General features: G+C 44.2%; 1 protein-coding gene across 1 annotated transcript in view; it reads right to left on the bottom strand.

Annotated features, from left to right (window-relative positions):
- The window catches only part of LOC137789477 (disintegrin and metalloproteinase domain-containing protein 12), a 67,268-nt gene extending 46,713 nt beyond the window's left edge, over positions 1-20,555 (bottom strand). Inside the window, exons 1-3 of the mRNA XM_068583107.1 lie at positions 20,450-20,555; positions 10,218-10,339; positions 7,202-7,275 (exon numbers count right to left, since the gene is read on the bottom strand). Of these exons, the coding sequence (XP_068439208.1) occupies positions 7,202-7,275; positions 10,218-10,339; positions 20,450-20,555 (302 nt within the window). The remainder of the gene's footprint in view (positions 1-7,201; positions 7,276-10,217; positions 10,340-20,449) is intronic.
- Between the last annotated feature and the right edge of the window lie 2,041 nt (positions 20,556-22,596).

The following is a 22,596-nucleotide window of genomic DNA, read 5'->3' as shown; positions in this document are numbered from 1 at the left end:
GGTGACGGGAGGGAGGCTGAAGAATAGATCTACCAGCTGGAGTCCTGAGACCCCCACGGCCCGTCTGGTAAAAGGCTCAGAGCGGAGAGGGGAGGACCGCTATCACTGCACAAAATGTCTTTTTATTTAAAAACACAAAAAAAAGACAGTGAGCATCGTACTCAATCTTCCCTTTCTTCAGTCTAATACTTAAAGTCCCCGCTCCACTCAAATTATTGTGACGTTAACTGCTTTGACCTTCACTGTGCAAAACCATGCATCTGCAGAATTTGACATTAGCGGGCTGTTTTTTGCTGAAGAGGTAAAGTTTCTCTGCGCTCACCTTGAATCTGTGTTTGAGGCGTGTGCAGACGATTTTGTGACATCGCCAACCGGAGATAAATCCTGGCACAATTTGCAATTTACACAAGAATGATGTGGAGACATAAAAATAAGGGAGGTTTTCAGTAGAGACATCTTGTATCTTGCAGTTAAACTTTTGAAATGAGAATATTTACATATTAATGGGAGGGATAGATGCAATTTAAATGGGTTTTTTTAACATCGTAATTGGACAAAACTACATCAGACACACATCACTTTCCAAAACTTAGCATTTTCATACGTCTTGAAGCATGTCTGTGGGGAAACAAGTGAAACATTGAGGTGAGCCAGTTCTCAGTTTTCCCTCTCATCGCACAATGCGACTTCATTTCTAACATGACATTCATGAACATGACGGGGCGACTTGAAAGCTGGACACCCAAAAATTGACAACAAGCGACCAGGTTGTTTTCGGCGCTTTGAAGTAAACTTGAAGGTTACGGTGGGAAGCTTCTGGACCAACAAAAGGGTCTTTCCACAGACGGGCGGCGCGTGTGCGTCTCACGCTTCTTCATCCTGAGAGACGGGACGAGCCGTTCTCAGAGTTACTGGCTGCCTTCTTAATTAATTAGGGACGCCGAGTGGCGAGTCCACCTTATTAATTACTGCTCTAAGCTTGGAAATAATTGGAGCTTCTAAAAAGGCAATTCAAAAGCGGGAAGCTCCTTCCAAAAAAATTCCCTTTTGAAGGAAGTAGTTAAAAGGGACCGGGCTCTGGACAGAGACGAGCTCATTTCCAAGGCTCGTCTTTGAAACTAATGAATCACAGTGTATCGTGGCCTTGCAGCCGCGAGGGTAACAAGAAAGGTACAAAGGCTAGAGTTAACCTCGGTGCATCCTTCCCCTGGAAGTAGGGTGTAGAATATGGTGTGTGTGTGTGTGTGTATGCGTGTGTTTGACTTTTCCTGTTGAGAAGCCTGAATAAAGAAGGGAATAAAAGAACATCGGTAGGAATGCACTATAACCAAGTTACATGGGAGTATCTATTCATGATGATGGATAGTGGACTCTGCAACTACTCCCACTGTAATGTACAGTACACACCTGCCAATGACTCATTCCTCCACTGTCTGACTGTCTGTTTCTCTAAAATAAAAAAAATGCTCGGCTACTACGTCAAAGGAGAAGCTGGTTGAGCACTGACAGGGGATACAGATGTGTGTTTCGGATAAGACCATGCTGTACGATAATGCCATTTCCACAGTGATAACAGGGAAATAGCAGGAAGAGCACATACAGCATCTGAAGAGACCCACTTTGTCTACTTATAGGGGGGGCGGAGGGCTGTTTTAGGATAAATAGCAGGTCAAGAGAAGTGGTATCCATCACCTAAAAGCTGGAAGCCTGAGGATTAATTTGAGGTGCAGCTCAGCAGTGTGTGTCAAGTTGTGTCGTCTATTTATACATAGATTATTGTCAATGTATACTTAGAAAAGTCCTATATCCTCTTAATACCCAAGACACCCACTCTCATCCACATATTGAGGTGAGAGGTCAAGAGAACGTTCAGAAAACCGCAACGCCAGTTATCCTTTTGATGTTAACAAGAGGAGGCTGTTATTCTTATCCAGTTAATTGCAGGATAATTTGAGGCTATATTTCTCAAGAAGAAGGGAATTATTGAGTTTTTGTTGGGTATTGTAATTAACACACTAGAACTAGTCCAGTCAGACACTGAAGGCCAGACTTGGGGGAGGATTTGATACACTCCTGGGTTGATGACAAGAGGAAGGATTTGATACACACGGTCACACATTGGGCTTGACGTTCCTAAAACAATCTGTGTGTGGCTCAGCAGCCGAGGACAATAACTCTACAAAAGGAGGTCACCAGAGATGTCTTTTTTTTTTCCAGAAAGAGTTGGTTATTTGTGTGGCGTCTTAAGCCTACTGTTTGTCCAGCTCCCCAAGAGACGGTGTTTCCTGCCTGTGTTTTTTAGTGAGACACGACGACGTCTTCATTAAGAGAAGCGACAGGTCACAGACCAGCAGCGGTCCAGCCAGAGATAGGGAGTAAAATAACATCCCTAAGACCCAAACTGGGACAAATCGTGTTTGGATCCCATCCAGGCTGCATTTGTATTGTTCTTCCAAACAACATTGACATAGAAGAAGTTTGCAGTCAGGCCTTTCACTGAGGATATATACCCTCTGCCTGCCCTCTGTCCAGGGGAAAGGCCAGATCTTTATGTCTTGCAGCACAACAGACCCCAAAAGATGGATAGCCAAACCTCCAGGCCCCTTATGCGTAAGGCTGAACGACATGATGACCAGGGAGGAAACCACATCCTTTACCCAGCTGATGAGCCCCATGCCTCCTGTCAGTGATCCTGCGGGTCCATTGGAAGGGTTAAACACGTATGGAGAGCATGCTGCTTGGTCAGCTTGGGACTCTTGATATGCCCGGAGGCCTGGCATCCAAAGCCACAAAGCAGCAAAAGCTGCTCCAACGAGCTCGGCCAGAAATGGCTTCACGCCGACAGCGATCACCTGATCAACGAGAGCACGAGCGATGCTACCGGACCAACGCTGCATCGAGGTCCATCTAAAGGCTTGCTTTCATCGGCAGTACCTTTATATTGGCAGCATCATCATAACAAACATCTGCTAATCAGCATCCCGGGCAAACGCCTGACGACTTACCCTGCAGGATGATTTAGGAGTCACCTGCGGTCCAATCAGGTAGTTTTATAGCCTATATTATATTAACTGACTAATATTTTGATCACGTCCTTTATCTTTGACAGCATCTCTCCTGACACCAATTTTGAAGATGTATGTGTTTGGCTTTGAGCACTGCAATTAAACTACTCTTTAAAGAAGTATTGTGATATTTACTTCAGGGCTTTATTCACTGTTACGGGTGCTGCATTAATGCATATTCAACGCTAAGCACAGAGGACTGCAGTAGCTAATGATCAAAAATACGCTGCTTGCAAAAATACTGGCAGCTAAAACTAGTACTGTCTAGAGCACATGCTCTTTCCTTGCAGGTAATTTGTTCACTTTTTCCCACGAGGCCCAAGATGATGATGATGATAACAATGAAAGGGTCCTTCATGTCTGAGTGCGAATAGATATTTTTACAACTAAGGGGCGAGCATTCATAGCTGAGTCACACACAAAAGGACACTTTTCAGTGAGGTTGATGCTTTAAAATAATTGGATAACCAATCAAAATTCCTAAAAGGTTTGACTTTGTCGATCCATCAGTTCATATGCGCATGAAACGGCAGCGTTTCCACTTGGAGACGGCCTTGATCTTCCAGACGGACATCTCTTGAACCATTATTTGGAGCTAAGGTTTGCACGGTTGGCCTGTTGCCCGAGGCAGAGCGCGCCCTTTACGTCCCGACAACAGGCTGCTTTCAAATGGTGTCCGGAAATGTAGCAATGTCTGCTGCCTGGATCCGCCGCTTCCGCCGCCCTTAATGCCAGAGAGCAGACACGACGAGCATTGCTCCACATCGGCTCCCAAACACACCGGCTTTGTCCTATCAGGAGCAGTTTGCATCATGTTTCCAGCTTTTTTTTGAAATGTCATCGGTGCCACTGACACGACACAGCTCAAAGTCACAGTGAGAAACAGCGCTTTTATTAAAAGCAGGCATCCGGCACAGAACACATTTTCTCATATTGAATGAAAATAATAACACGGAAAAAGACATGGAAGAGGTTACAATGTTGCCCTTTACGTGGTTCTTTCTTTCACTGGAAAACGGGAGGATGCCACGAATGTATGTAAGTATGATAAAGTGTCACTTATGAGGAGAAAGGAAACAGTGTGAAGTCATATAGTTCTCGACTTGTTTTGAAAGTATCTGTCTCTCCTAAAGTCACTGATTTATCAGAAGTGGACTGATGGGTTGTGACAGCTCAGTATGTTTCTGATGCCACCTGTATTTGAAAGAATACAATCTGAATACAACTGACTGATATATGCAGCTTATCATCGACGTTTCATCCATCAAAATGAGTCTAAAAAGTCACACATTGTAGGATGAAACGTTTTGTTAAATGTGTAGTTCATTCAGGACAAATTGATTCCATTAAGCTAATGATTGGCTTTCTAAGAGAAAGTTAGGGCAACACTTTATATGACGCCCATGTCTGTAATGCATTATAAAATGTCCTTCTGACGTGTTATTATCCGCTTATGACCCTGAATAACTATAGTCAGAGGCACTCATAAACATTCATAATGCTTTATAGTTATAATCATAAGCATTTTTAAGTGACTTTTAAGGTCGTGTATCATGGTACTTTAAAGATTCACTGACATTTGATTCTAAACGTTTTATAATGCATCATAGTGTGATTTTAAATGGCCGTTGTTTGCTTTCAGTAAAGTAAAAATATGACATTAAATCTATGCAAAATGTAAAATGTATTTTCAGTTATTATGCAATAAAAAAAGATAACTATGAGATTCATAATACTCTATGATCCGTGCCAAAACTAAATGTCAGCGAGTGACCAACAATTATGAAGTATCATGCTACTTGACCTTATAGGAGATGATTTATAATAAGGATGGAAATAAAGCATTATGAATATTTATGCTTGTGCGAGTAGATTACAGGTATGTTAATACATTTTAGACATTGAAATGCGTGTGGTTTATTGTTACTACAGGGATAAAGCTGAAGGTTCATAGTCAAAGTTGTAGCTCACAGTCTCCGGGTTGAAGCATCATATCCCAGAGCTGTGCTCTGAATAGTTAAATTGGCTTTTTTTTGTTTTTGTTTATGGCCTTAAGTTCAGCCATTTAATACATTGAGTTAAATTACAACTTCTTTTTTTTTTTGTGTTTGCAAAACGTAATCATTTCAAGCTGGTTGTGGTAAACTTCTCATGCACCCCAGCCTTCGACCTTCTGCTAACTCTCCATTACACTGAAGGGGTGAAGTGAGTTCAGACTTCCACGCAGCGAGTCCACCTCTCAATGCAACAGAAATAATTGCATTCAGCTGTGCAGCACATCGCGCTTGTGTTTGGTTGCCAGTGTTATTTATTAACAAAGACCTGAGAAAACACAAATAAATCCGGGCGGTTTAAATCAAATCATTTAATTCTGGACCACACTTTTTTTTCCGCCCCCCCGTCTCTACTGATGCCGGCTGTGTTTGAACAACTGGATTTCATCAAGCGGCATGCGGCCAATCTGCCAGCAGCCCTCAGACCAAAAACTCTCACTTAATGTCAGCACAGCAGGTTCAGTTCTGGCTCGGGTGCACTGATCCACAGAGCAAACTGCACTCAGCAACACACAGCCCCTCCAAATCCACGTCCTATTTGAGATCCGTCTTGTCAAACATGCATGGCATGAAGTAGCTTCTATTTTTTGACTCCTCGCAGAAGTGTGTGAGAATCCGCAGATGATAAAAAATAAAAAAAAAAGTCTGCCCTTGCCAGTAATTAAACCTTGTTATCCAGACTCGCTGCAAGTGTTGCGAGTCAATTCTGACAGTTTGCTATTTGGAATGCACGGAGGTTTGTTTGAGGAAAAGTCTTTCCATGCGCACGCTCATTAGAAAGATCTAGATTGCACCTCTCCATCGTCTCCGTTTGTTCCTTTTGGCCCCGGGGTTTGGAGCTCAATTGTGGATTTGACGTGTGACGCTGTTGGACGCTGATGACAGCCGTGCTGGATGATAACCATGTGGGGGGATAGCATGGGGGGGGGGGGGGCCGCGAGGTGTGTTTCCACTGTGGAGGGACGTTCGGTTCTCATTCTGAGATGAAATGTTTTTTACTGTACGGGAACGTAATTCCCGGCTATAAATGGGGCTGGTGAAAATGTGACAATCTGCAAGTCAGCTTTGCAAAATCCCCCACCTGTGCCGAGCGGGAATGTTATTCGACAGAAAGACTGTGGAGTGTGGCTTCCCATCAAAATATTTTCAAAGCAGGTAAGCCATAAAATTGCGGTCGCCGGTGTTGAAAGCTTTGTCCCGCAGTCTGCAGGTGGAATTTACATATATTAAGTCTTGAAAACAAGTGAGATTAATGGCTGACTCTGACATAAAAACCCATCCGCTCTCTCCCTCTCTCCCTCTCCCCCCCCCCCCCCCCTCCTTTTCTCTCTGTCACGCAGACAGCTCTTGCTTGTTCCTGGTTGCTCATGTGTGGCAGCGGAGCTGGATGGAAAACATATTGCTCCATCAATCACGACGCATTCTTCTCAGCAACCCGTTTTCGAGGCCGCGTACAGTCAGCCATTGTGTAAAAAAAATAATAAAAAAATGCAAAGATGACAAATATCACCTCGGAAAAGATCCAGAGCCGTGTCAAAACTGCACCTATTCAGATAACCTGATCTCTTTCAAATGATGTTCCCACTCCTTTGCCAGTCCCCTGACTGACACCGTGTTGACAGTGTCTTAATATACAGAGCGAGGAGTGTGCGCCGCGTTCAAACAAAGCCTCCTTCTCCCCTGTGTTACGCCGATAGATCAAATGAACAGATAGAGGAGAGAAGAAGGGGGAAGATGTCGGTTTTCATCAATGTCTGACTGATGTATTCAAGAGTTCCTATCTTTCAAGTCTTTGTTTCAGCACACGGAAAAAGACCAAAAGCGCATGCAGGGAGCACATTCATGCGGCGCGCGGGGGGGGGGGGGGGGGGGAGAGAGAGAGAGAAAGAGAGAGAGAGAGAGAGAGAGAGAGAGCGCTTTTCCTCCTTCCCCTTTGCCTGGCTGCTATGTGCGACACACAACTTGGCTACAGCCCCAGTTGTTGCCCCTGGGCAGTGCATATGTCACCCATTTGTACTGCAGAAAGCACTCAGTTCAGAGCGAAGGCCAAGTGTGAATGGAGGGGGGGGGGGGGACACTTACTCGTTTTTCTCCAGAGCCAAGAGCAGCTGCTCACCTTCCGCTTCAATCAGGAGCTTCAGTGAAGCAGGGTGACTCTGAAGAGAACACAGACAGGAGAGGGGATAAGACAGATTGGTTATGGAGTCCGCCAGACAGCATTGTGATTGAGAAAAGATGGCTCTGGTTCTCTGGTTGCGAGCATGCTTCAAATTGAAGGAAAACCTATGAAACGGGTGCTGTGAGCGGCAATAAAAAAAATTTAAAAAAAGCAAATAGTTCTTAAAATGCTTCATTACAACCTTGATGAAACTTTGACTGAGCCACCCAGCACTGTGAGAAACGAATGCGAGAAGGCTGTTTTCAATTGAGTGCACGGGAATCCTTATGAAGCGACGTCGTACCTTAGAACAAGAGCTGAGGGGATTAACTTTATGTTTCTATTCCATTTGACATTAATCCTGCAGAAAGTCGTCGCAAAACCCCGAGTTGCAACACTGTGAGGGGGCCGCGAGTGTCTGTTGGAGTCAGATGAAGTGGCACAGAGTCGTACATCACGTCTGTCAGTCACGCTGCGCAAACACACAAACACACACACACACACACACTCCTCCACATGTCAACACATGAGCGCCCTCCACTCGTGTGCTGCCTGCGCTCTCGCTCAGAAAAACACCACAAAAACAGGGGAAATCATCTGTCTCGCATTCTCCATCGCTTGGCAACGACACACACACATAAACACATTTCACACACACACACGTAGTTCAATCTGGGTCAACTGTGGCAGAGAGCGCTGCTCTGGGTTAAGTCATCCATCACCCCCTGTGGAGAAGAATGTCTAGTGGATCATAAGAGGATATGGAAGCAGAACACTTAAGGTTTGAGGCAGTATCATTGCACAAGCCATGCGGGACTAAACTTCCTGCTTTTTTCTTGTTGTTCAGACAGCGTTGTGCGTGCTTTGACCTTCCTCACGCCGTATATCGTTTGTGACGGCTGCCATTTGCAACTTCAGGGAGAACATGGATTGGACGCCGGATGTTTGGGCTTGTTGTTCAGGGAATAATACATTCGACTCAGCACTTGAATTTCCCCTCCATTATGAAGACTCTTTCCTTCGCAGATCTGAGCTTTTGTTTTTGTTTTTTTTTTTTTCGGGTAATAACGTCCCAAAGAAACCTTGTGGCACCATGTCTGCTTGGTTAAGCCCGAACAAATTAATTCACTAATGAATTGACTCAAATAACACAACCTGGAAACTCACGCTGTGCTTTTTAAATCTGCCCGGCAGCCATGTATTTTGTTTCTATAAAGTGTGGGATTATAACACCAAACAGCCGGGTTTCAAACCAAGGGGGGTGTGTGTGTGTGTGTGTGTGGGGGGGGGGGGGGGCAGTGTTTTCCTCCTTTCTCACATGCAGATATTGTGCAGCTGTCTTATGGCGCCAAATCCAGGCCAATAGTTGTGATAATTTGAAAAAAAATAACTGAAACTGAAACTTTTTGGTCGCAGAAAAATACAACAATGTATTAAAACAAAAAATTCAGTTCAATTTGATTCAGTTCAGGAATTGTTTCATTTTTCACTTTTATATATATTCAAGGTCTGATTTTTTGAGTTTTCAGTTTCAGTATTTGCCGATTAAGCTCTCATTATCATTTCTTTTCACCGTTTTACATTAAAACTCAACACTTTCTAAATACCTTATCCCCGTGATTGGCAAGACAAAATGGACGCCGGTGACAAAGTTCTGTTTAGCGACACTTTTTTAGAGCGCACTTGGCACGGATCGCAGCCCAAGAGCAATAAACGATGCCAGATTGTGCCGTTCAACAGGCACGCTGTAAGATCTGACGTTTCGCTCTTCCACACACTGCTCTGAAACGCAGCGCGGTATCCGCTTGCGAATGCGTCCGCTTCACACGGACAACCTGCCGGCGCCAGCGGGCAGGTAGGAAATCGCAGCTGGTTTTTTTAATAGACACTCTAGGAAATGATCCTAAATATTATACATTCTGTCCCACCACCAACACAACCCCCTGTGAGGTCTCAAAACAAGGAGGATTTCAGTCTGAATCCTCGCTAATTTAGTCGTGCAGGTGGTGGAAGACTAATGGCCAAAGGGTTATTGAAATGTAAATGGTTTATGCGAATAACAAACTCTGTCGCAATCTGCCTGCCGGGTTATGAAATACAGCGTTATCAGTCTGATTGATGGCGAGAGAAGAAAGTGCTTTAAATAGGAAGCTTTGTCCTCAAGGGAGGAGGAGGAGCATATCTAGATTTTAATATTGCTTGTATCCAGCTGGAAATCTTGACCTGGTGATGAGGGAATGTCATCTTAAGGTGTACGTATTAAAGAAGTATTTTTACTTTGTTGCTGTACTTAAGTATTTTTTTTTTTTACGTTTCTGTACATTACTTAAGTAAAATAAATAGTGCGTACTTTTTACTTTTACTCCGTTACATTTTGCAGCTGTTATCTATACTTTTACTCCACTACATTTCTACAATATGTGTCGTTATTCGATACATTTTATGAACACAGTTTCGCCAAAATGTTGCATGTTTATGTTCCATGTTTCCATTTTTTTACAGTTTTATAATTAAATAAAAATATTTAAAGACATAAAATGTTGTCTCCATTGGTTTGGCTTAATGGTATTAACTTTGCAGATAATCCCTGGTAGATAACTCGTCATCCGCAGAATTGTAAGATAGAGTGTGAAAAGCATCACAGAGGGTAAGCACAATAAGTACACCGATCTTTCTAATAAACACATGTTGTTGCTTATAATTATTACTAGTAGTGACTTCTGTCGAGGCATAAGTATTACCAGTAGCTATTTCTGCAATCTTTATCAAAATGGTTCAGCCCAAGACATTGAGAGACATCCCTTTACTTCTTACTTTTACTTAAGAAGGATTGTTGATGTAGTACTTTTCCTTCTCCTATTATTTTCCTGGGTACTTGTACTTCTACTTAGGTACTAAACTTCAGTACTTCCTCCACCACTGCTATCAACTGCTCTTCACCTGGGATTTGAGCCGGCTGATCGGTTTCCAGTCTTGTCCGACGAGCTGAAGAGGTACCGTCGTCCCGTAGTGTTTCTGCTTCGCTGTCGGCCTGTGCGGAGCAGTCGTGCTCAAAAGATTCCCTGCAAAGGAAATAAACACACCATGTGAGAATACACAGAACACTTCAAAGTCATCATGCTTTCTTCTAAATGATGTCAGTGTCTGTAAAACCCGACCGTGTCCATCTTCATGTGCTCAAACAATGGGATATTTTCTCAACTGACTCCCTACAAACAATCCTGATGACTAATTCCTCCCCGCTATTAAATCCCTGAGCCTGGTGTTCATTAAGAACATCAGAAACACAACCTGACAGTACAGCTGCCTTGTCATATGAAGTGTCACTTAAATGAAATAACAGTACTTGTATTTGATGGCTTTTGTGTGTCACGGCACACAAACGCTGCGCTCTGAACGTTGTTGTTTCTCGTGACTAACAATTATCCACGCTGACAGAATGTCATCTCCGATACGTCCTCGCCCATCCTGAACACATGTTCACCTCCTCTTTATAGGCTCGACGCTAGAATGGAGCCCGTCTCCTCTCTGCCATTAAGACACCAATACAACAGCGGTAATCAGCACTCTCAGACATCAAGCAATGAGAACCCAAGCCTGCGGTGAAACCGTAACCGCCCCCCCCTCCCCAACCCCCCTCCTCGGCAACCTCCAGCTGCATAAATCTCCACAGTTCGACGGCGTGAAGAGTTTTTCGAGCGAGGGACTGGGGGTTGCTGCAGCTGCTGCTGTGATAACTCGCAGGGCCAGTGTCCAGGACGCAGTGCAGGGATTAGACGTAGCTTTGGGGCATTGTTCCCAGCGTGCTTTTATCTCCCCTCTCTGTGTTCTGACAGGGTGTTAACTGAGCCTCAGAGAGGGTACAGCTCTCGGAGCGCTGCTGTGTTGCCAGTCATTTAAGAATATATATATATTCGGCCCTAAATCCAATGCTGATGTCGCCAGGCGTGCAGCCGGTAGATGAAGTGGCAGAGAAAACAACCAGCATCCAACAGAAACCGACTACTACTACTACTATTTATAACTCAAACAGAAGCTGCGACCGCTGGAAAGAGTACGTTATGAGCACAAAGTCTGAACGCAATCAATAGTGAGCCACTGGAGGACATCGCTAATAGGGTTCCTGCAGTAATCAGCTCCTCGCAGCAGGGAAGCTATTGCAAAGCTTGCTTCTCTTACTGAAACAGCAGGGGTGGCGAGCACCATTTGTCTACGCGCAAACATCCTAAATCAAATGTTTGCTTTGTTTTTTTTGTTTTTTTCCCTACCGCTGATGCTCCATCGAGCGTTTCCCTAACAGCAGGGAAACAGATTTAGTTTCAGGCTGATGTCAGTGGACTTGTGAGAAGTTGTGCGTGTGGTCTGAGGATAATTTATGCCGTGTTTTGAACTCGGGACTTTGTTACTTCTTAGTTTTCAAACCCATTTCAAACACATAAACACAAAACACACTCAAGGGGGGGAAAGATATTATTATTACCAGCAGATTCAAGGTCCTTCCTCCGAGGTTCACATCGCTTCTGTCTCCCTGCGCATGACTCACCGAGCTAAATTGCTGAGTCTGCTTATTATCCAGCATTAATAACCCAGGTCAGGCTGAGACATCCCCAACCCCCCCGCCCTCCTGCTGAGCTTTGTTCTGGTTCTCCTCTGAGGAAACCACATCTCTGGAGTTCTTCACAGAGCCGCACCAGCTGATAGCGGAGAGTCAGAGGTGACCAGCTCAGCGGTCCTCATCCAGCTCCAGACTGATGATGAGAAGCAGGCTCCGGCGAGGAGGGATTGGCATCACACACACACACACACACACACACACACACACAAAAGCGGGAGAAGCATCCCACCCTCATTAGTCCTAGAAAAGCACACCGTCTGGGGGAGGTGGGCATGCTGAGTAAGGGAACGCGTGACAACCGCTTTGAAAAGTACGGATGGATAAACAAAACGCATGAAGGGGAAACAGGGAGAAGTTGACAGGGAAAGGTCAAGTCCACATCACGGTTAGGAAACACACACACACACACATACACACATATGGAACGGCCTTTTCTGTGGCATGTGCCACATCAACTTTGAAGACGTGGTTCACAAGCATACAGCGTTTGGTTCCCTCACTTCAAAGTCCATAAGTGAATGACCATTTTGTTAATGTGGTGTGCTATGAGATTTAATTCCCGCTTATAAATGGCATTATATTAGTGGAAACAGTGTGCAAGCTCAGTTTTTTTTTTCCCTCCACATGCTTGGGAGAGACATTTGGTAAAGTTGGAGCCTAGTTGCGGTGTGTGAAGTGTGTAAGTGGCTTTTGTTAGCTAGAATGTTATAAGCGCCACCAGAGGCATTAAGGGAGTGGTAAAAGTGGCACTAGAGCCGAAACCCTTATTTATACGTTCAATAAAGGAGAGTGTAAACAGAGGTCTTAATAAAGCAGAGTTCTGGCCATGTTCAGCTCCCTTTACGCTCCGGCCGTACACAAGGAGAGTTTGTGCCATTTATATTGCCTCAATAAAGTCAAATGCTAGGTGGGAGGATTGTGTGTGCGTGTACGTGGAAATGGGAATGTGAGTGTTTGTTCTTGTGTGGGTGACTGAAATGTGATTCAGACTTATGACTGGATTAAGTAATTACTTTGGCGTTCCCCAAGAGTGTTGTTAAGCAAAAAAATAACGAAATCTATTATACGCTCTGTCTGTACAGCCATTGTTTGGCTGTTTTAGTGTCATATTCACATAAAGCGTGGATTAAGTGATTTAAAACCAGGGGATTGGGATCAAGTAAATCTGTGTCGTCGTGGGACGATTAACAAAAATATCACACACACAATCAGGTTTTTCTTAGTTCTCTCAAAATGTTACAAGTCAACATCAATACAGCATGATGTTCCTTTTGTAAATGATGGTTCCAGTTGGAGTAAAATAGATGATGAATCAGGATATTCTTTTTTCATTTTCACGGAGGCGTCTGTGAAAGGGTTAAAGTGATAAGATAAAAACACGGTGTAGTTTCTGTTACTCAAAACTATGCTCTCAACATTGTGGCGGCTGAGGCGGCTCGCGGCTAAACAATTAAAAACAGCACTAGCATCGTAAAACTAGCTTAAAAATGCTGATAGCGCTGACGTTGTTTACCTAAATGGGAACCGTAAGATGGGTGCTACACTTCCGCTGGTTAGTCGCTGTATCTGCCGTATGAGTGCAGTGCAGAGCGAAGGTCCGTGAGCTAGCTAGCGCGGTACGCTGGGCTTAAGCATGTGCGGTCAGTGCGAGAGAAGCTAATAGTTGTTTGCTGCTACATCAATTCTCTGAATCCCTTCGATTGCACCTCTGCTGTGCTCTCTGTTTTTTCTTCTTGTGAAATATTGGAGTCTTTCACCGTTTCATGGCTGAAAACTACTCAAATGAAAAAAGGAACAAGTTGGTTTAAACTCCTCACAGACGTCTGGAACTTGTGATAAGGGGGGGAGGCATCGCTAAAAGGCCATAAAGGATCGCAGGACAAGAGGTGACCAACTTGAGGTCGAGGTTAGTGATTGGCATTTTAGTTTGTGACCCCTAAAAAGAAAGGCTGGTTGTTTCCCATCATCATAATGTATGGGTTACGAGAAGATTGATCAAACATTTGGAAGACAAATTTGCATGTTATAAGACACCATGACTGTACTTCTTTCACTTTCTAAAGCAAATTCTAGCGTGTTTTAACCTCAATATCTAGTCAAACAAAATCTGTGCTTGCTGGGGTGCTTTACCGTCCCTAATGGTATTTCACAGTGAATGTTCCCTTGGTTTTATCAGCGCTCCCAAATGAGTGCATTCTCCACAGCCTATGAGCTGCTGGTCCAAGGGAACATATGACCTTCCTCGGCTCTTTGCAGATGTCAAGACGTCCTTTTCTTACGGCCCTTCCACAAGCCCTTCTCTTCCCCCCGCCCCCCTCACCAAAACAAACCAACATTTGTTGGCCAGTATTAAACCCCAGAGCCTGCTTCTTCGCAACCAACTGCAACACACCCCTTGACAGGCAACCATGACATAATATATTCATAACAATCTTTGCTTTTCCAACACAAATGGCATGCTGTTCTTTTCATCTGCACACTGATGATGAGGCCGTGCCTCCACAACACACACACACACACACATGTGCATAGGGTCCTCACCGAGATGATGGGATACCGGCAACACATATGTAGACACATCAATAAAGAGCACTCCAAATCACAGTCACCCTCGCCTGATGGCTGGCGCTGGGACAAAGCACACAAGGACACACTCCAAAGTCATGTTGAGAGCAATTCTCTCCGATCTTGAGAATGTCAGATTGAAAATGAAAAACAATGCCTTTGGCAGCTTGAATGACACTTTTTTTTGACGTGTAATGTCCCCTGAATGGTACAAAAACAAGTGCGGCGAAGACGTGATTCCAGCGTTGGACAATGTTTAGTTACTACTCAAACCCCCAGGAGGAAATGGGCTTGAAATAAGAGCATGTGGAACTAATTAGGGCAGAGTGGTGCGTTTAAATTGGCCTGATTCAAGCCGAGGTATGACACAACAAAAAAGAAAGGTAAGTACGTAACACGTTCCATATGGAAATGTGTTCTTGATAAAGCAAATCTAATAACGTGATCACTTTTTCTCCATCAAGAGCGTGTATCCACAGCCATGTTCTCTTTTTTTTCCAGATTTGACGGGTGTCTTTAATCAGAGCTCTGACTGGATTGGGGACATGATCCAACAATGTTTCTGAGCCAACTGTTGGTTCTGACATCAGCCCATAGGGGAAAACGTGGTTATTCTTTATGGCTATTGTTCATTTAATAATGGATGATTGACAGGTATACTACAAACTCACTTCATCCCCAATCAGAGTCGGCAAAGTATGCTAATTCAAACAGAATGGTGATTGGGAATAAAGTGATGGATGATATATTGGCAGTAGGCAGATGCGCTTTTATAATTGACCTTGGAGACAAAAGCAGTAAACTCTGCTGCCTTTCCATATCTCTTTCTCTCCTTAATCATTTTTTAAGCCAGTGACAAATCATCGTTATTATTTTTGATTGCTATTAATTATTTTTGATTAAGCAATGAATATTTTTTTTTGATAAACTTTGTCAAAATGCTTGTGAAAATGCCCTTCTCAGGTTACAAACCTCTCAGATGTATTGTGTTGTTTCGATCAACCACAACCATTCAATGAATCACTGCCAACACAATCAATAATAATTGGTTCGTTGATTCATACAGAATTAATCTTGAACTAATTAAGTCATTTCATTTAAAAGTCAAAAATGGGAAAATTCCACTGGTTCCAGTGTCTCAAATTGGAGCATGTTCTACTTTATTATATAATTATGAAAGAAGATCTCTTTGGGACTGCAGATCACACAAAACAAGCAATTTCAGGACGTCATTTTGGGCTCACTGGTCTCATTTATCACAATTTACTGATATTATTAAGACATTAAAAAAGACTAAAAATACACAAATGAATTGCTGATGAAAATAACTCTTACTCAGAGCCCTAGATTGTATAAAACTGTGAAAAGCAGCAGATCCTCAAATTTGGGACAAACTAACTAATCTCCACCTCGCGCCCCGTAATTTGTTTACAGTGCCGAGTTCACAGGGATTACAGAGCAAAGGTGAAAAGTGTCCGCTAATCTTGGCTCGACTCCACAGTAAACATCTGACCCGTTTGCAGGGACATTATGTCAACACCCTGAGGGTCGCACTGGGAAACATAGAGACCTGTGGGGTGACATCATGGCAACAAGAACATGCACAAATTGGAGAGGGGGGCGGGGTCTCCTTAAATCAAATCTAATAAGGTAGCCGTGTGTCAAAAGTCACAGCTCGGAGAGTTGTTAATGGTTGGATTTCTCTGCGGATTACTTCTTTTAGAGCCTAGTTAGGGTCCCAATCACGCCGTTTAACACTGAGCTCCCTCTACTGGTAAATAGCTCTTTTGTGTTCTCTCGCTTTCCCTCCCTCCACCCCCACCTTGTATCTTGAACACATTTACTGTCACACTAGTATGATGTCAGCGCATAATTACTCGACGGGAAAATAGATGGTCTTGCGGCAAAAGAAATCCCACTTGGCCCAGCAGGAGGTTAATGTTGTCCGAGGAACCGGCGCAGTTACGCCCGCCGGCGGGTGACACTGCGACACTCCCCCCACCTCCCTCCCGCTGCGAGGGCCGCGCTCGCTGCCTGGCATGGAGCCTGTGTGGGCCTCAGCAACAAAGGTCAGAGTCAGAGAGCTGCTGGAGCAGAGCTGTGTAAAAGCTTGTTAATATGGCCGCTGTGATAGATTTCATTTGCAGCGCCCTGGAAGTCCTCTCTGTCACGGGAAGCACATGCCTGGCGCACATTCAAAGCGCTACAGAACTAGGAAAACGAAAACCTCAAGCCACAGAAGAAAGGCAGAGAGAGAACGCGGGGGGATGCGACGTCATCGCAGATCCTCGAGACAGTGTACAGTACGCAGCGGCATCCATGTCATTACCTCATTGCAGAGAGTCAAACATGAAGGATTACACTCAATTAATAGATGATCTGCAGAAAATCATGGGACGCTCATTTTGATATTTCAATTCTGTTCGCTGAAGTCACTCATCAAGATATATTTATGTTAGAATCGAATATCTTTGATAAGCAACTCGAAGACATCAGCTTGAGCTCTGGACATTATAAATCATTTTCACGGGTTATTGGAAAACGTGAAAACAAGCCAAACATTTCCCAATCTTAGACTGGTCAACTTTCTCCTTCAAACTTTTCGCCTTTATTTGTAACTATTCGATTCTGCTTGCTCTGCTTCTCTTCAGAATACAGCACAGGTCCGCCCATGCTGAGGAACATAACTCAGAGAGAGAGACGCAGACAAAGCAACTGGCTGCAGCAGAACTTTGTTTGAGCCAATTTGTTAGGATTCTCCCCAGGTAGGAGCCGGCCTGTCTTGTTCCTGCTCGTCCTTTCTTATTGAAGAATAGGGAAGTGGAATCTGGGCGGATGATGCACGCCAGGCTGGAAAATAGATGATGTGGATCTGAGACAAAAACAATCCTGCTTTTCCATTCTCAGCGGAAGACAAAGACTGGACGTTTCCCGTAGCACCCCGAGAGTAAAAGTTTGTTAATCTGGAATTGCAACGAATTGCATTATTGTCTTCCTCTCCTCCTGCGCTCGCAGGGTTATTAAAAGCTAAACGCTGATGCCATTTTCAACTTTGCAAACGAAATGAATGAATGAACCAGACCAACGGGAAAAGTACAATGCTGATTTCCTGCTGATGAAAAGAAAAAAAAAGTGTGACACAAGGTGACGCAATATCTGCTAAAACTGCTTGGATATTTCGCGAACTCAAGCTCCACCAAAGAGGTGGTAATTGTTCCAACCCGGTGGACCGTAATCACTTTGTCAGAAAGTCTTGTCTGTCTGATGAGCAAACCGTTTGCTCACGTGTGTAACCACTTTAAAAAGGTGATGATAGACCTTTGTCACAACAGACATATTGAAGTGGTCGTAGCAGAAAAAAAAGCTGAAACCACATTGGTAAAACTGCTGAGGCTCAATGCCATTAAGTCTGAACCTGCTAATCTAAAAGGAATCCACTTGTAATGACCTCTTCTGGCGGCCAGAGAAAGAGCTACGAGACAGTACAGCATATGTTATTCATATGATACAACTACACACGACCCGACCAGAACAGGCTCATCAACTGTCAATGATTGCGATACACTTGATGGGGTGGAACTTGAACTAACCCAGATAGACTTGACACAGAAAAGAGATATCCGAGCCAATTGGGCACTCTCTCTGACCAGACGGAGAAAAAGAAGACGCTCGGGGAGAGCGGTGCTGAGCTCCACTCTGACCTGACTGGGTGTGAAAGTGCAATGAGAAAGTCCAGAGCCAGCATTAGGTTTCAACTTGTGTGTTAAGCTTTCGTTGGGCGGGAGGGGGGCAAATGAGTCCAAAGCCACTCTGAAGAAATCAATGCAACACATGTTGGGTTAGGTCCAGCTATTTCCTCAGCTCCTATATAAATATCCCCACTGCGGAACAGCAACTGGTTGATCAATCTGTCTTAATGCACCACGCATCAGCCAAGTCTTCTTACCGGCCTCCCAGGTCCTGGAGGATCCGATTGCATTCACACGGAAAAGATACTAAATGCGTCTGACTCGAGATGGGTCACATCGCGGCGATAATGTCTCTCTGGGGGAGGACACTGTTTGCTGAAGGAATGTTTTACTACGGTCCAAAAATATATCCTCAGCTCCACTTTCATTTGTCTGAGTGTGCAGCACGCAAGCTGCATGCGGCGCTCCGGGCAGACAGAGTCGTGTCGGTTGGATCAGGAGGCTACAGCTGGCTAATAAATACTGGCTGACAGTAAGTGTGTCAACCATCCGAGGGAATCATTCACAAGCGATCCCCGGCTAGAACAGAAACATGCTCAGGACAGGCAGGGTGAGGAAAACCGACAAGAAAGCTCAAGGGGCGGTGTCGTGAAATATGTATATGCAAACATGACGCTGCATGGAGCTGAAGCGCTTCATCTTTCCTGAGCAGCGTGGAAATTCCTGACAGCAAAGATTAAGGTTTGCACAGACTGGAGACAAAGTAGAGAGAGAGGGGAGCACTGATGATTCCGCTCATTGTGCTTTAACACGGCGTAAGCTGCCAACTCATTATTATCAATCAATCGAACAGTAATTTTGTCTATAAATTGCAGAAGACATCGGAAATATTCCACTCACGAGTTCCGTAACCCTAAGGTGCCGTCTTCGAACTGCAGTCCAGCACATGTTTAGTTTGAATTGACTGGATCCTAAATGATTGATGTTGCAGATTACGTTTTTTTCAAACACAAAAGGCTGATATCAGCCTGCATTTTACACCATTGATTCTATTTGTCTTTGAATTCAGCCCCCCCTCCTGTGCCCATGCTCAACATCCATTCATCTCAATCATAATGACCCCTCGAGCAGGTAAATATCCCGTCAGCACAGATCAGACTTTCCGAGCCACACGCACACGTGTGCTGATGATGATGTCTTTAAAACAAGTCAGAACCCATGAGCCCCGAGCCCATCAAGGCCAACCTCTGCTGATGAATAAATGAACAACTTCCTCGCGCTTTGATCCCAGTTTTACACATTTGCCCTCGCTGGTAATTAAGTCCCAAGATTCCCACAGTCGAGTGTCGTGACCGGTCGTGTGTTCAGATGTAAGAAGTTTTTTTTGTTGTTGTTGCGGGGGCCGTAATAACGCTCTAGTGCAACTCCTGCACTCACCACTGTTGGACATGCTGTATCGTGTCCTTGTTGAATCTCACCGGGGGCATGGAGAGCTGGCGACTGGGGTATCATGAGCCACCGCCCGAAGAGTCGCAACCAGTGGGACAAACCACACAAGCGTAGACACAAACACACTCTGACATCACATTAGGACATCTTCCCCAGAGCTCTCATCACGTGTTGCTTGGCTGTCATGAACATCATAAACGACACAAAAAAGCAACTTGATTTCTGAAGTTCAAAACCAACAATGTGACTTTTTATTTTATGTTTGCTCCTAAAATAACTCTGGAATTCATCCATAATTGAAAAATGGAAGTATGTTTGAAGTGCCCTGAAAAACTGAAGTAGGCCTAAAGCGCCAGAGAAATGCCTCAAGTGCTACCACTGATTACCAAAGAGAGTTTCAGCATCATCAATTATACAGCGGCTCCTCTCCTCCGAGGTGCACACTGGATGGACTGCGAGCTAAAATGTGATGTTCTTGCCTCTCACACCCAGATCTGGAGGAGAGACCGAGAGGAAAGCTATACATGAATTTAGCGAGCGTGTTTACTCTGGAGATGATGCATTGTGCCCAAACATGTGTTATAGATCTGTCAGGCCGGCGTGCTAACAAAGGCTTTCATAAAACATGATACTAACATCAGCCAAGAGGGAGACATGCGTGAAGAATATGGAAAAATGTGGAGTGGAAAAGACAAAGAGGAGAAAAAAAAATGCACAGTAAGCAGACAATTTGAGATACATATATTCTTTATTTCTCTAGATTTTAAATCAATTAGGAAGAACATCTATTCCCCACTTTTGCCCACAGATCTAGCTTATAATATGCACACTAAAAATACATCTTCCCCTCTTACCTTCAGCAGGTCTGGAGAGCACGCTGCCACACACCGACACAGAGATGGATAAAGCCTGAAGTGCTGTCAAAATAACAAACTTCAGACTCCGGCTCGCGAGCTGCATGATGCCCGGCTGAAGCGTGGACGGGACTGGCCAACTGTTTCACTGCAGCGCAACCATCATACAATCCAACAACAGCTGATGTGCAAGATCTGCCCCCCCCCCCCCCCCTCCTCACCCACCCACCCACCCCCCCAAAAAAAGAAAAAAAAATGACTTCCTGAAATGTGATCGAGCGTGTGCCTTAGGAAATCCCGAGGACAGCTGATTCAACCCCTTGCACTTTCCCCATTCACAGACGTCCAAGTCCAAAGCCGCCTCGCGCAACACCAACAGATACACACACACACAAAAAAGTGAGAAATGTGTAGTAAATGTGAAAGCGTTCACAAATATCCGACACAAGCCGCTGCTGTCTCCGTCGCCCACTGGAATGACATCAATTCCAGGGCAATTACTGGGGAGAAGTGTTGTCTTATGAGTGGGGACCATGTGCTTCAATGAAACGCTCCGCAGGGTCCTAGCGCCGCCGCCGGCGCCCATTGTAGACGAGCGTCAAGCTGCCGGGAATTAATTAAGCAGAACATCCGGTTACAGCTGTAAAAGATAAAGTTAATTACGATGCACTTTTGCAATACTGTTTTGAGAATAGGATTAAAACAAATACCGTCTTTGAGTGAATAAAAACTGACATAACTTTAATAAAATGTGGCATCCAAGCGGGTTGTGTCTGTCCTCTCCTATATGTCCTATCATAGGCTGAATACCACCAGTGGACTTCCTGAATATGCTATTATTTTGTACTCTTATTTGAGTTAAGATTATTGCTGTTAACTTACAGAAGGTCCATACAAAGTACAGACACTCAAGTCAAATGACACACAAAAACAATCAGGAAGGAGGCAGCCACTGTGGATCAATCATTTTATTTTGAAGGAAACCTTTTTGTTTTCCGGTCTTCCTCTTATCCGTGGGCGCACACATACTGTAGAAGCACACATCAAGTGTAAATTTGAATATTTCATCCTACACAGTCTTGCCTCACAGATGTTATTATGCACGCAAGTTGTTATTCAGCAGCATTGTGTGGGAAACAAATGTAGTTAAACATTGACTGTATGTTTGCAGCACAGCCACTACAGTGCTGATATAAAACAGTGACGGCAATGCAATTGCACTGAAGTGTAGGCTCATCTAAAGAAGAATAAACTAAATAACTATTCAATTAAAATATGTTTTCCCATTGTTGTGTACAGATATGCAATCATACTATGTGTCCATGTCAAATGATCCTGACTGATAACGTCCACTGCGGCTCATCTTTATTATATATTATATTTCAAGATCTCCATGAGACTCACAAGCAGCTACTCAACGTGTCATCAAAGCGCCGGTGAGATGCACTTTAGGATTACTGTCCATGGACCCGCATATGGACACGGCTCAATCCAATACTACACTGTGGCTCAGCTCCATAATGCTCTTCAGTGTGCGCCCTCTGCACTGCACCACACGGCCATCCACTTCAGGAGGGACTGCAGGCAGAAAACAGGTAGGTGTCCACATGCTGACAGACCGTGTTCCTGAAAGCTGACAATGCAGGTGCAGTGTGAAGACTTCAGGTAAAGTCACGGCAGCACAACCAATTGTTGCCTATATATACGCCCGTTCAAAATAAGAACATTAGGGTGCAGCCCGGTGTCGTAACACCCCAATTCCTCAAAAGTCTTCTTTCAGGTTCAAATATGAAAGGAAAAGACTGCTGAGGAGTGTTTCCCTGCATGCTGATTTCACTGGAACCAAACATTCAAAGAGCTGATCTTTTGCTCTTTTTAAGAACCGGGATGCTTGAAAGAAGATAAGGTGCAGAGAGGAGCAGGCTGTAAAATAGGGGTTTTTGTTGGTGTGCTAGGACAGATAACAGTCAATAACAAATCCCAACTTCTTGGAAATTATTCCATCTCACCTCTGTTATCATGTCTGGGGGGGAGGGAAAAAAAACAACGTTTCACCAGAGCCTGATGACAAACATTTTATCGTCACATTCAGAAGAAAACTGAACAACATATGTAAACACACCTCAAATATATAATACATATAATGA

This window comes from Clinocottus analis, unplaced genomic scaffold (genome assembly GCF_023055335.1).
Source record: "Clinocottus analis isolate CAN_PGR_092001 unplaced genomic scaffold, fCliAna1.0.p SCAF_19, whole genome shotgun sequence".
Taxonomy (NCBI): domain Eukaryota; kingdom Metazoa; phylum Chordata; class Actinopteri; order Perciformes; family Cottidae; genus Clinocottus; species Clinocottus analis.
This window is presented reverse-complemented; position numbering and strand designations above follow the sequence as displayed.